At 40.5% G+C, this 13,642-nt stretch overlaps 2 protein-coding genes across 2 annotated transcripts; one reads left to right on the top strand and one right to left on the bottom strand.

The window, feature by feature from the left end:
* Window positions 1–2,130: 2,130 nt before the first annotated feature.
* On the bottom strand, window positions 2,131–4,535 carry borcs7 (BLOC-1 related complex subunit 7). The gene is made up of 5 exons (XM_038291547.1): window positions 4,372–4,535; window positions 3,017–3,079; window positions 2,888–2,931; window positions 2,786–2,806; window positions 2,131–2,676 (listed from the first exon to the last, which is right to left on the bottom strand). Exons 1-5 carry the CDS (start codon window positions 4,501–4,503, stop codon window positions 2,625–2,627), a joined length of 312 nt encoding a protein of 103 aa, XP_038147475.1. The 5' UTR covers window positions 4,504–4,535; the 3' UTR covers window positions 2,131–2,624.
* Window positions 4,536–6,502: 1,967 nt separating this feature from the next.
* On the top strand, window positions 6,503–12,687 carry LOC119787729 (steroid 17-alpha-hydroxylase/17,20 lyase). The gene is made up of 8 exons (XM_038291758.1): window positions 6,503–6,862; window positions 6,948–7,086; window positions 7,260–7,495; window positions 9,303–9,389; window positions 10,852–11,070; window positions 11,522–11,691; window positions 11,781–11,884; window positions 12,208–12,687. Exons 1-8 carry the CDS (start codon window positions 6,554–6,556, stop codon window positions 12,486–12,488), a joined length of 1,545 nt encoding a protein of 514 aa, XP_038147686.1. The 5' UTR covers window positions 6,503–6,553; the 3' UTR covers window positions 12,489–12,687.
* The last annotated feature ends 955 nt before the right edge of the window (window positions 12,688–13,642 follow it).

The raw sequence follows: 13,642 nt of genomic DNA, 5'->3' as shown, positions 1-13,642 counted from the left end.
TTAAAAATCTTGGTGTTATTTGTTGTCAGGGCCTGTCATTTAAACTCGATGCCAAAGAGGTTCTTAGAACTGTCTTCTTTCATCTGTGGAATATTGTCGAAATTAGAAATATCTTATCCAGAAGTGATGCTGAAAAACTATTCCAAGCATTTACTTTAAGGCTGAACTATTGTAATTCTTTACTTTAAGAAAGTCCACAAACTGTAGTTAAAAGCCTTCAGGTGATTCAAAATTCTGCAGCCAGAGTTCAGATGGATCATATTTCTCCAGTCTGTTTACCTTAATTTGCTTCCTGTTAGATCCAGACTAGAATCTAAAATCCTCCTTCTCACGTATAAAGCCTTAAATCAGAGCCCATGTCTCTGATTAAGTCTTCCATCTGGACCCCAGGAAGACTAGCTGTTTGCCATGGCAACAGCTAATGCAGATCCTGAATAAAATTACCTAAATGTTCTGCCCAGTGTACACTTCTCAATGAACCACAGGCACCAGCAGGTTTGAAGCTTCAGAGCTGTGGAAGGTCGTCCAGAATCAGACTTCTAAGAAAACCTGAGGCTTGAAGCAGCGAGTCAGAACGTGCTGTCAGGGCTGCCGTCAGGGTCGGTCTGCTGTCCGGCCTTCAGGCTGCTGAGAAACTGCTCTGAATCGTCATTTGGTGGGTGTGCTCCAATGGAAGGTCACGGTCATTACTTGGCTCATCTGAACCATACAGAAACCTTCTCTGCTTTATTCCGGCTCTTTGGTTGTGAATCCAGCTGCGGATTCTAAATAGTAACAGTCCTCAGGAGAACAGGAGGGATCCGATGTTTTTGTTCCCTGTTGATCTATCGATCAACGGATGGAAACATAGTAAAATCTATTTCTGATGTCATAGGAAATATATAACTGAATAAATGTCAGAATGTAAGCTTATAAATCCCGTTACTAAGCACTAAACTTTACCTTAGACATACGAGTTGCCAAACGCTGCAAGAGCCGAGTGTAAAAGACAAGAATACCAATCTGCTGAGACTAGGGCTGCAACTAATGATTCTGTTAATTGACTGATCTCTCAATTCTCATTGATTCATTATTGGATAGCAAAAGGAAAAAACGAAGATTTTATACAGGAAGGTGAAGCTAAAACTAATCTGCTTAAGGAGTTCTTGATAGAGCATATTAACAGAGAACTTATTTGATCCAAAATCTAAATTGTTTATTTTTTTTGCCACTCTATGTGGGCTGCTCTTTTAGTTCATGGCGGGGTTTTTTTAGAGTCAGTTGACAATTAATCGATAACTTAATTAGTAGACGATTATTTCAGTAATCAAATCATCCCCAGTTGAGACATTAATTTTTCTTAGTTTTGTCTTCTTGCTTCTTTCGTATCAACGTCTTGTAATGGTGCTTAACGGCTCTCTCTGATGCTTTTGGTTTGGAGCTCTGATCTTTAAGATAATGCATTTTCAAACATAACCAGTAGAGGGAGCCAAAGAGAAAAAGCTACTCAGCTCTACTTTAACCCTAGCCCTATTTACATTACCCTTCAGAATCTGTGCCAAGTGCGGTCTGATCACGGTAACTGAGATACCTGTTGAGTGTAAATGGAACTGGACCGTGCCAGACACAACTGAACCGCACTAAACTAGTACTAGTTCAACAGTAGGGCTCGGCATGGTTCAGTTCTCTAATAACAAAAAGCACATGAGCAGACCGTGTCATCTCCTTTCAGTCAGCTTCCAGTAGTTGGCAGTAATGCACATCAATAAGTTGCTTGCTAACCGCCATAAATCAGAAGAAGAAGAAATGTAAACAACAATCGAATAACCTAAACACTACATTTTATAAAATGGATTCAAAAGAGCATGGTGCGACCTAGGCTGCCTTCTTCACCTGACTTTCCACAAACGAAATATTACAATTATAACCAAACATAACCTCCTGAATATTACGAGCGCCGCCATTTTGATTTGTCTGATTCCTTCTAGAGAGCAGTAGTATCGTTGATCGTCACTAGGAGGCAAGAAACCATGCTAGCAGCCTCGGCAAGGTTAAGCTTGGTCTGAACTTGTCAGGGATTGGTTTTAGAGGGTTAGTGTAAATGGGGCAAAAGTTTGTTCTTTAAAGGTTAACATTAAAGTCAGAAACTTCTTCATCTCCTATTAGAACTTTATTCTCACATTTACAAAGAAATATCCCTCAGTACATCTCTAGTAAACTAGAGATGTATTCCACACTTTTCAGATTTCTTAAGTTGAAAAAAATATCTTTTTTGTGAAGCTCCACCCACAAAAGCAGCAAACACAGGGAGCTTTGATGCTGAAATGGAACAAACTGTGGAAACCCTAAAACTGAGTGTGAACTTTCAGCTGGAACAGAACCTTTTCAGCTGTTAAATAAGGAGCTCTCTGGTTTGTGATTGGATGTTGGTCCTGACATCAGAGCTCCGCCTCGGCGTTCAGGCCGAGCGTGTCGGGGCTCTGGGTAAGCCAGAGGAATCTCAGCGTAGATCATCCACTGCTTCAGGCTCTACTGCTTTCATTTAGAAACCAAACATCTGTAAAGCAGAGCAGCTGTTAAACTCCTCCGTCTGACAAGTTGGAGGCTGAGCTGCTGATGCCCCCCCCTCCATGGTGGGGTGTGTGTCACTTCAGCAGGTGCTTCAGCTGGTCCTGCAGGTTCTTGGAGTGTTCCACGCTGGAGGATGAGGAGCAGAAGAACACGTCAGGGCTCGGTGTTGTGGCTCCGCTCAGAGATACGGACAAGCCTAAACAATGCTGTGATGTCATGAGCTGCTGGGACTTACTTCTTCTGGATGGCCTCCTGCCTGTGGGGAGGGGGGGAAACATGGTTTAATAGACTGTCCTCTACAGAAGGAAGCAAAGTGAAGCAGCTGGGTGATACTCACTGGTACTGTAGATGAGTGGTGATGATGGACATTTTCCTCAGACTCTGAGGGAGCAGACAGAGAGGCCAGCAGTGAATGAATGACCAGCAGCTAGGAAACGTGTCACAGACAGCAGTAGAGATGACTTACATCCTCTGAGTGCAGGATGGCGTCCTCCTGGATCACCATGTTCCTCGCTGCCAGGCCCAGAAGCTGAAACAGACAGGTTGCCTGTCCTGTTTTAACACTGTGTATTGTTGATAATGTTTTGCAGTGTTCTTATGTGTTGTGGAAGGCACTTTAAATAAAATGTATTAGAATTGTTTCTAAATTTCAAGACTCACATCTCATATTGGATCGTTGTTATTAAAATACATTCTTACATATCAATCCAACTTTAGGAAATTATATGGAAATCAAATCAGAACTGGAAAGCAGATTGTTTTAGCCCAGCTCTAGTATTAATAAAGCATATAACTAAGGAAACCAGTTTTTAGTTTGCTCTTCACTTCTTTGCAGGGATGATAAAGTTCAATGCAATATTTCCTTTTAAAAAATCTGTCTTATTTGATATTCCGCACCCCTTAAAAAAATGGGATCTATCTCTTTATGGCCAGAGGCGTAGCCAGCAAATTTTTATAAGAGTGGCCAGGCAACAATCAATGTACCGTACACTGATGGGGAGCAGAAAGTGGATAGGCTCCAGAATCTCAGGGTCAAGCCAAAGATAAGACTAACTTTACTTTCCTACAGCCTTTGCTGACAAACAGACGCATATATTTAAATTGAGTTCTGGGGCAAACTTCTTTTCCATTGTCATTATTTACCTACTTTTATCAATAATCATTCAGCATAAAATTCCTATTTACAGGTACTAATATCTACATAAATCGATTATTTAATACATTTTTACTAAAATAGTTATTTATCTTTGATTATACTGAAGACTCCTAGATGATATGCAGAGACACATCCTTTTCTCTTAAACCCATAAAACACAAAATCTAGTTCTGATAATAGCATGAAATCTGTACTGATCATCTTTAATGTTAGTATATAGATGTGTATAATTAACCACAGTGTTTTTGTTGTCAAGAAATTATGAGTACATGAAAAAATAGTAAGTAATATATTAAAAATTAAAATGAATATTCCACTTGAGAGTATTACTGCTGCCACCATCTGTATTAGAGGGGGAAAATGGTAGGGGTGGCCACTGATTGGCTAAGCCCTGGCCCCTCCATCTAGCTCTGCCCCTGTTTTACCTTTTTGAATAATAAACCGTTTCTGCTGAAGCAGGAAGAAATATATCTTAGAAGGTAGATACCTGTTGAAAACTAATCCTTGTTAAATTACAGTCCTAAATGACCGAGCTTTTCCAAGAGGATACTGTTGAGTGTCAATGCTTTTATTTTGTAAAGGCTCGGATGCTAGTTTCCGGTGGTTGTTTGGCCTAGAGAAGTCAGGAACAAAAATGTGTTTTTCCCCTGAAAGTGATGCCATACCTCTTGGCTGCGGGATCCCTTCAGCACCTGACGGGTCAACGCAATCACGTCCCCGCTGCAGGAGCCCACTTTGTCGGATAACAAGCCTTTGACAGACTGGCCGAACCGCGGCTGGGAATCAGCTGACGCCATTTTCTGTGTTGTAAAATGACGGTGCGCGGAGAGGTCCAAAAATATCCAGCAACGCGTTCGGGAAGCGCATGTCACGAAAAGGACAAAAGAACGCAAAATCTTAGTTGTAAATATAAAAATAAAAAAAGTTCGGTTCTCATGTTGAATCTATCGTGCATTCAGTAGTTTGTTCATTTTATTATCTGCTCAAATATTTAAAGTATTTGGAAACACCAATAATATCTGGCCTTAACTAACAGGGGCTGAGCTAGATGGGGGCCAGAGGTGGCAATGGCCACCCTTAGCCACTCATTTGCCACCCCTGTGGCCACCCTACCATTTATTTCCCTCTAATACAGATGGTGTCAACAATAATACTCTTAAGTGGAATATTCGAAACATTTAAATTTTTCATATATTAACAATTACTTGACAACAAAAACTGTGGTTAATTATGCACATTGATATACTAACATTAAAGATGATAAATACAGAATTCAAGCAGAAATAGATTTTGTGTTTTATGGGGTAAAGAGAAAAGTCATCCAGGAGTCTTCAGTGAAATCATAGATAAATAAATATTTAATAAAAACGTATTAAATAATCAATTAATGTGGATATTTGTACTTGTAAATATCAATTTTATGCACAATGATTACTTATAAAAATTAGGTAAGTAATGACCATGGAAAAGATGTTCGTCCAGAACTCAAACCTGAAAGAATTTTATCCACTATACCTTTTATCTAGAAAGCACAGATCTTTTAATATATTCATCTATTTCTTAGCAAATTCTGTGGGAAAGTATATTCTGTCTTTATTTAGAAAATATGGATGTTTTGCTCATTAATTTTCCTGTTGGAACAGTGTAGAAGTACCGTGAGGTTTGGGTGCCTATCTACTTTCGGCCACCCCTCAGTCTACATTGGTTATTGCCTGGCCACCCTCATAAAAATATCTGGCTACGCCTCTGTTAATTAATGACTGCATAATAATGGATTTAAACGTGAACAACAGCGTTATCTCACTATTCACCCACTGCGCTGGACACATCGCTCCACTCTGGTTGTTGACCAGTTTAACAAGTGTTTACGGGGATTATTCTCCCAGCAGAGCATCTGTGAGGTCACATACTGATGTTGGATGAGATGGCTCTCAGTCTCCCTGAAGTTGGCATTAAAATTCATTAAATTTGATAATCATGGCATTAAAATGCTTCGGAAAAGAAGCTTGGGGTAGAGAAAAGGCTAGAGAATGTGGAAAAAAATGCTAATTTGAACCAAAGTGGCAGGAAAACAAGGAACTCGGGACATGGCTGCACCCTGTCCACGGTGAAGATGACGAAGATTTTTGCGGTGTATATATATATATATATATATATATATATATATATATATATATATATATATATATATATATATATATATATATATATATATATATATATATATATATATATATATATATATATATATATTTATTACTTATATATATAATATATATAAGTCATGGGTACTTGTTGATGGCATTAAGATAATTTCTAAGAGCATTAAAATAGCATTAAAAAGCATTAAATAAGAGTTATTCATGTATAAACCCTGTTTGTACTTGTGAAGTGTAATGACTATAAAGATGAATTCTATTCTAAGATTCTTCTAGATTATCTTTGTGGGATTATAGTGTGAGATTTAGGTTCTAGATATGAGAGTTCTGGGCAGAAGGCTTGATCCTCAGTTCACTGTGTCTTTGTTCGAACCTACCCTCCCCTTCCCCTGGGTGGGTTGAACTTGTAGTGAACTCCTATAAGTGATAGATCCATACATCATCTGGAGCCTTCAGACACCACACAGCCCAACACGTCTGCAGCTTTCTTCAAGGATTCCCTCAGCATAATGTCTCTTATCTCGTTCATTTGGTCCCAGGGAAACAGTCAGAGTCAAGGCTCTGGCATTGACGTAGTTGAATATAAGTGGAGGGCTGCGTCTGTTCTGAGCTTTCCTTCACAGCTCTCCCAGGGATGCATGGCCACAGCTGGACCCAGCCGCTCCACCAGAACCCTCCATACACAGCTATGGCTTGGTGGTGTCTGCTCATCTTTGCCATCCTCATCCTGGTTGTGCTGACGTGGCAGATGAAAGCCAAGGTCTCCCTCGGCCCCCGGGAGCCTCCCTGTCTCCCGGCTTTGCCTTTAATCGGCAGTCTGCTGAGTCTGCGGAGCCCCCTCCCTCCTCACGTCCTTTTTAAGGAGCTCCAGGAGAAGTATGGGCAGACGTACTCTCTGAAGATGGGCTCCCACAGGGTGATCATTGTCAACCAGCATGCACACGCCAAAGAGGTGCTACTGAAGAAGGGGAAGATATTTGCAGGAAGGCCCAGAACTGTGGGTATAGGTCTTTGTTTTGTCTGTCTTCAGCGTCTCCTTCCACCCTGATGTCATGTGTTTGCATGTGGCGTGTGTGACAAAGGTAACCACAGACGTTCTGACCAGAGATGGGAAGGACATTGCATTTGGAGATTATAGTCCTGCCTGGAGGTTCCACAGGAAGATAGTGCACGGAGCTCTGTGTATGTTTGGAGAGGGCTCTGCCTCCATTGAGAGCATCAGTGAGTACACATCACTGAGCAGCCTTTGAAAGATTTCCTTGTCGTCTGCTCTGATGCAAACCTGCATGCTGTCATTGTCTTCTTGCTCGGCTACTGAATGTTCAAACTGTAGGAAAATACTCCTGTTCTAAGATATTCACTTATTCTTTCACTGTAACCTTTGCTGTGCCCAGTCTGTGCAGAGGCCAAGTCTCTATGCTCCACCGTGTCGGAGGCAGCGGCTGTCGACCTGGCTCTGGACCTGGCCCCTGAGCTGACCAGGGCGGTCACCAACGTGGTCTGTTCCCTCTGCTTCAACTCCTCCTACTCCAGAGGAGACCCTGAGTTTGAAGGCATGCTGCGTTACAGCCAAGGTATCGTGGACACCGTGGCTAAGGACAGCCTGGTGGACATCTTCCCCTGGTTACAGGTCAGTCAGTGTAAAAACACACATCCTCGTCCTGCTAAATGTGATGTGGACCACCTTAGGATTCCCACTGACTTCCATGAATTTTCAGTTTTTTCTACCCTTTCTATAACTTGACCCTGAGAATATCCACTCATCTATTACCACAGCATACCTCCCCTAGCCTGAACCTAAACTCAATTCATACCTTAGTCCTGAACCTAAGCATTGTTTAAGCTAATGCTTAGGTTCTACAGTCTTAGGGCCACGGAATAAAAGGCTCTTTCTACTTTCATTTTTTTTTTTTTTTTTTTTTTTTTGCTCAGGAGAAAAGCAGCAGGTCTTGATCACAGGACCTCAAGGCCCTGGTGGATGTGTAGGGATGTAGAAGTGCAGTGATGTGGATTGGTGTCTGCTAGATAGAAAAAGGGAAAACAGGTCAAGTTGTGTTAAAAGTGAATAAATGTCAGAACTTTGAAGATCAAGTCAGCAGATGAGCATTCAAGTTCTGCACAGACCACAGACAGTCTATGAAGGTTTTAGTTTTAACGTGTCGATAGAAATCTAGATGAGATTAAACAACAGTCTTGATTACGATTTCCATTTCTGGATGAGAGACAACAAGGCTGAGTTTCGAAAGAACTAGAGATTTGAAATCATTTTCCAGGGTCAAACCTGAGTCAAATGTTATCTCAAGGTTTCTAACTGAGGATTTGGGCAGAAAACCATGAGGCTCAAGGATCTGCTTTATCTTTAAAGTCATTTTTTTTTTTAGTGTAAAGATAATTACCTCTCTTAATCCTAATTTAGCTGAAGAAAACTTTCAGACATTCAACTTTTAGGTGAATCCAGACAATATAATAAAATGACAAGGTAAGAAACTTAATATGAAGGAAAAGACACATAAAACTAGATATCTTCAGCATAAAAATTATAGAAAATAAACTTAAAAGATGACAGAAATGGACCAACGTCCTCACTTTGGTACAAATTGTCCTCACTTTGAGGAGCACACACACACCCAAACATGTTCTCAAACCCTGGCATTATCCCAGAGGTGAATAGTAACTAGTTACATCAAGTTGAATAACTTCAGGGGAAAAAATACTTTTAGGAGTAGTTGTACTTTACTGCACTTTTAACTTTAACTTAATTAATACTTTTTTGAGAGTACTGCTACCCTTATTTGATTAAAAACTCTGGTTACCTTACCAACCAAGAATAATGTGATCTGTTTGGAGAGCAGGTGAAATGCAGTAAAGGTAGATATTGTTGCTAGAACTTCTTTCTTCTTTCCTAGCATACATATTACCTCCTGTAAGGATTGGTTTTGTAAATTTATGATTGAAAAAAAATATGAAAACATGTTATTTTGTAATCATGTTCAATTTAATTTCAATTCAGTTTATTTATATAGCGCCAACATGTCATCTCAAGGCACTTAACAGTTCACCAGATCAAACAGTCAAATTGATTAAAAGTTTTCTATCTAAGGAAAACCAGTTGATTCCATTGACTCAAAGGCAATCCCTCACACTAAGCATGCTTGTAGCGACAGAGAGGAAAAACTTCCTTTTAACAGGAAAAAACCTCCAGCAGAACCAGGCTCAGTGTGAGCGGCCATCTGCCGAGGCTGACTGGGGTTCAAGGAGACAGAAGCAGACATACAGAAAGAAGCAGAGATACAAAAGGCAACTGTAAAAGCTCTGATTCTGAAAGGCCGTCCTTTTTATCCACCTTAACATCGGAATGAAACCCCGTTTAATCCTGTGTATGCAGATAAATCAGTAAAGAAGTGTGTCAAGCACTGATGTCTGTCTCTGTGTTGCAGATTTTTCCCAATGCAGACCTGCATCTTCTGAAGCACTGTGTGGCAGTAAGAGATGAACTTCTGCAGAAGAAGTACGAGGAGCATAAGGTAGACCCTGCAGTATTGGCATCAATTACCTCCTGTTGTTGTTTAAAATAAAGCCCACATTAAACCTGTTAACAGAGTCCTGTTAGCGGTAGCCTATGTTCGAGTCTAAGCCAAGCTAATATGACTATGCTGCACTGGTCAATGTGTGGATTCTCCCTCTCCCTTTTTTATGCTACCATGAAACAATGCTGCTTTAGGAATATTTATATTTCAAACAATATTTTTGGACACAAGTCCATTCTAGATCTGTTAAAAGTGTCAGGAGCCAAACAATATCAGAAAGTCTGGTCTATGTCAAACAGACACCAACACGCTTCAGACATATTAGTTGTGTGGCTTTTTTCCTGATTCTTATATATGAGTAAGGAAAGAGATAGACCGACAGACAGACAGAAACTTCTCAATCACACAACAAAGAGTTGTGCCTGTAATCTATATTGTCCATGGAAAAGTTTATCAAATATCTTTATAATTTGCTGTTTTTCAGAATTTATTTTGTATTGTTTTGTTTTAAATATCTTCTAGTTTTCATTTTTCAAAGTTTTTCTTTTCTTAATTTATTTTACAGATATTTTTTCAGGAGACTGAGTTTTAGAAATTGAATTCTATTAATATAAATCTATAAATCTCATTTTCCAGATTTGACCCTGTGGGTGGTCAGTGCCTGGACAAATAGAAATGCTGTTGCTAAGGTCCAAGTAGAGCAGACTCATTTCTATTGGTGCATGCACAACCTCATAGACACGTTCATCAAAGCAGAAGTTTAGAGTGTAAAGTCTGTAAAACAAGATTTGAAAAAATGAATAAATAATGCAATTCATCTAACACAGTCTCACCAAAAAAAAACTGAAAAAAATAACAAATCTGAAAAAGTAGCAAATTGAAAAAGATATTATTTAAACTATTTGCACACCACTTTAAGTTGTCAACTTTCTATGAAATTCCTTTTATGGGTTAAAATGTTCACATTTTTTTTTATATACATTTCTTTAAATGTTCTTTTTTGAAACGTTTTCTCTGTTTTTAATAATATTGGAACAAAAATCTCTTAACCGGGGTCACTCTGAGGGAGTAACAGGAAAAATTGTATTCATTTTCTGTTATAGTATCAATTAAAATTTATTTTAAGAAATTAATAAAAATTCTGAGAACAAATTTCAAAGTCTGCTTCACATTAAAAAGTGAAAATATGCGAGTAGAAGTGGGAAGGTGAGAAGCTGATTTTACTTCATTCTTTCTAAGCGGTTCTGATCTTCAAGCATCAGGATAAGCTTGGTGCTAATAAACTAGATGTTAAGGAGAGCCGGTTTTTGGGCATTAGACCTTTTTGCAAAGTCTAAAGTCATCAAACAGAACCTTCCCACTGTTTTCTTTGTCTCTGAGTGAATTACATCTATCATGAATTAGATCAGCTCCATCATATTGATCTAGCCATGGAAAAATCCACTTTGTCGTCTCCCAGGCAGACTACAGCGACCATGTACAGAGGGACCTGCTGGACGCCCTACTGAGGGCCAAACGCAGCGCTGAGAACAACAACACAGCAGGCATTGATGCAGAGTCTGTGGGCCTCAGCGATGACCACCTCCTCATGACTGTGGGGGACATCTTTGGAGCCGGCGTGGAGACCACCACCACAGTGCTGAAATGGGCAGTCACCTACCTCATCCACCATCCAGACGTAAGTTAGAAAACCCTTCTGTGCTTCTGTTTAATCTGCAACGTTGTAAACTACCAGCATGTTTAATGCTGTTTAAGCTGTAGCTCCTGTTAGACCCTCTATGGGGCAGCATTACTTCTCTGAATGACATGTCCTGAACCTTTAATGCTTCCCCCCTCTCTTCCTGTGTTTATTTCTAAGGTTTTACACACCCAGATAGCATTTTTATGCATTGAAATACTTTCAACTTTTATTGTTGCAGAAAAATCTCAGAACCTTTAGGAATTATTTATTTTTTAAAACCAAACTCCTGATGTTCCTGAACTGAGTGGGTTTTCTGGGAAGCTCTGATTAGAGCTTGATGCCTTCCTGTTTCCTGGGGTTTAAAGCTGAGGTGGCCAAGTGGATGTCTCTGTAGGTTTGCTCCTTAGGAGCTTCTGACTGCAGCGGTTCTGTATTGCTATCATTCCAGGTCCAAAGGTGCGTCCAGCATGAACTGGACACCATTATTGGAGTGGACCGCTCCCCCCGCCTCAGCGATAGAGGCAGCCTGCCCTACCTGGAAGCCACCATCAGAGAGGTGCTACGGATCCGTCCTGTGGCTCCCCTACTCATCCCTCACGTAGCTCTGAGCGACACCAGGTTCAGTCCAAACTCTTTCATGATTTATCTCAGTATTTACCTGTGTTAAATCAGAACATGAGACATTTGGGCCTGTTTGCTCCCGACAGTATCGGGGAATTCAAAGTTAAAAAAGGAACCAGAGTCATCATCAACCTGTGGTCTCTACATCACGATGAGAAGGAGTGGACCAATCCTGAGCTCTTCAACCCTGGTGAGACCCAAACAATGAGCATGAAGCTACAGAAGAATAAAGGTTCTTACAAAACTAATGTCAGTAAGATGAGTCGGTACACCTGATCCCACTGGAGCTGATAACTCCAGTTCAGTTGCTAATTTCTAACTGGAGGAATAATCACAATGTGGATGAAGATGATACAGAGGTTATGATTAACTGATCCCATTCCTATCAGAAGTGATAAGGGCAGGATGATCTGATGGTTCTTCTTTTTTTGTTTAATAAACACCTTTTATTGGATCAGAAAGCAGTCTGGTTTTGGATGTTCTGTTCTGATGGGATCCATGTTTCTCCTGCAGGACGTTTCTTGGACAGTGAAGGCACCGGGCTGACGGTGCCCTCGTCCAGCTACCTGCCCTTCGGTACTGGGATCAGAGTATGTTTGGGAGAGGCCTTGGCCAAGATGGAGCTCTTCCTCTTCCTGTCTTGGATCCTGCAGCGCTTCACCCTTTCAGTCCCGCCGGACCATCCCCTGCCCAGCCTGGAAGGAAAGTTTGGTGTAGTTCTCCAGCCTGTCAAGTACAAAGTAAAGGCCACACCCAGACCGGGCTGGGATAGAGGCACCAGCCAGACCCGCTGAGAGCTGAGTAGGGTTCTGCACAACAGCAGGCCCAACAGGTTTCCCCTGATATGTTGGATTCACCTCTCCAGAACAGACAATACATCCCATGGTCCCTCCAGGGAACAGAACTTAGTTCTGAGGTGATGAGAGGCCAGCGATCCGGAAACTGTCCAGACTGACATTTTTACCTGCAAATAAGATGGCGTATTAAAGGAACTGTGGTTTTGAAGGCTTGTTGCTTTATTAATGCTATTATTATGGTTGGGTTTAGAACCGGATCAGATTTACCTTTTTAAGCACAAACATTTAATAAAAACTTAAGATGACGCTTTAAAACCATTTAATGACAGCTAAAGGGGGGTTTCTGCTCACCTTCTAGGAGCTCTGGTCGGGTCCAGAGGCTCTGCTGCTCATCGGATCCAAAAGGTCCCAACAGGAGCCGGATCCCTTTGATTAGAACTTATTGGAAGTAGTTTCATTGTGGTTCTAAAGACCTGATTTAATCATGAAAAGGAGTGGAGGAGACGACCCGGTCCAGTGTTCTCTGGTATGTACAGGAACATGGTATCAAACCATTTATTAGTGAAACGTCTAAAACAGGCTGAGATAAACATGATGGGTTTTATTCTGGAAATCAACTGTTCTTCATTGAGTTCAGTTAAACCTAATTCCTGTTTTTATTACTGATGTTTTCTTCTCCAACTTTCTGGTTGTCTCTAATACAGTTTATAAATAAATTTTATAAATTTTTCCTTGATGTTTGTCTCCATGTGGCCCTAAACACTCTGCAAACAGACAGGAAATGGGCCGTATTTAGTGAAATTACACCAGGAGAGGAAGACTAGTGTTAGAATCAATTTCTAAAAGATCTTGATCTATGGGGATGTGATATCTCCTTTTCTGATCTTTTATTTTTTAGAGTTCCTCCATCTAAATCAGGCCCATTTTACTTAATTCATGCTGAGTAATCTTTATCCGCCCAGCAGTAATGCGAGGCAGAGCGCCATCGTTTCTGCTCTGTCAGCAGCTAATCTGCACAGAGACAGCAGCTGTTCTTTTTCGTTTTACATCTTTAATCTTATAGATGTCTTCAGCTGGATGGGAAGGTTCTGACTTTTTTCAGTCTCCTAAAGAGGAGCCTTTTCATGGTCTCCTTTTATTTTGTTCTATAT

This window comes from Cyprinodon tularosa, unplaced genomic scaffold, assembly GCF_016077235.1.
Source record: "Cyprinodon tularosa strain WSP-4 unplaced genomic scaffold, ASM1607723v1 ctg30, whole genome shotgun sequence".
In the NCBI taxonomy this organism is placed as follows: domain Eukaryota; kingdom Metazoa; phylum Chordata; class Actinopteri; order Cyprinodontiformes; family Cyprinodontidae; genus Cyprinodon; species Cyprinodon tularosa.
The sequence above is the reverse complement of the archived record's forward strand: the minus strand, read 5'-3'. Positions and strand labels throughout refer to the sequence as shown.

Coding starts and splice junctions, on each gene's coding strand:
- borcs7 (XM_038291547.1), bottom strand. CDS start 4,503: ATGGCGTCAGCTGATTCCCAGCCGCGGTTCGGCCAGTCTGTCAAAGGC. Junction 2,932..3,016: donor CCATCCTGCACTCAGAGGAT/GTAAGTCATCTC, acceptor CTGCTCCCTCAG/AGTCTGAGGAAAATGTCCAT. Junction 2,677..2,785: donor CAGGAGGCCATCCAGAAGAA/GTAAGTCCCAGC, acceptor CTCATCCTCCAG/CGTGGAACACTCCAAGAACC.
- LOC119787729 (XM_038291758.1), top strand. CDS start 6,554: ATGGCTTGGTGGTGTCTGCTCATCTTTGCCATCCTCATCCTGGTTGTG. Junction 6,863..6,947: donor TTGCAGGAAGGCCCAGAACT/GTGGGTATAGGT, acceptor TGTGTGACAAAG/GTAACCACAGACGTTCTGAC. Junction 11,692..11,780: donor GTAGCTCTGAGCGACACCAG/GTTCAGTCCAAA, acceptor TGCTCCCGACAG/TATCGGGGAATTCAAAGTTA.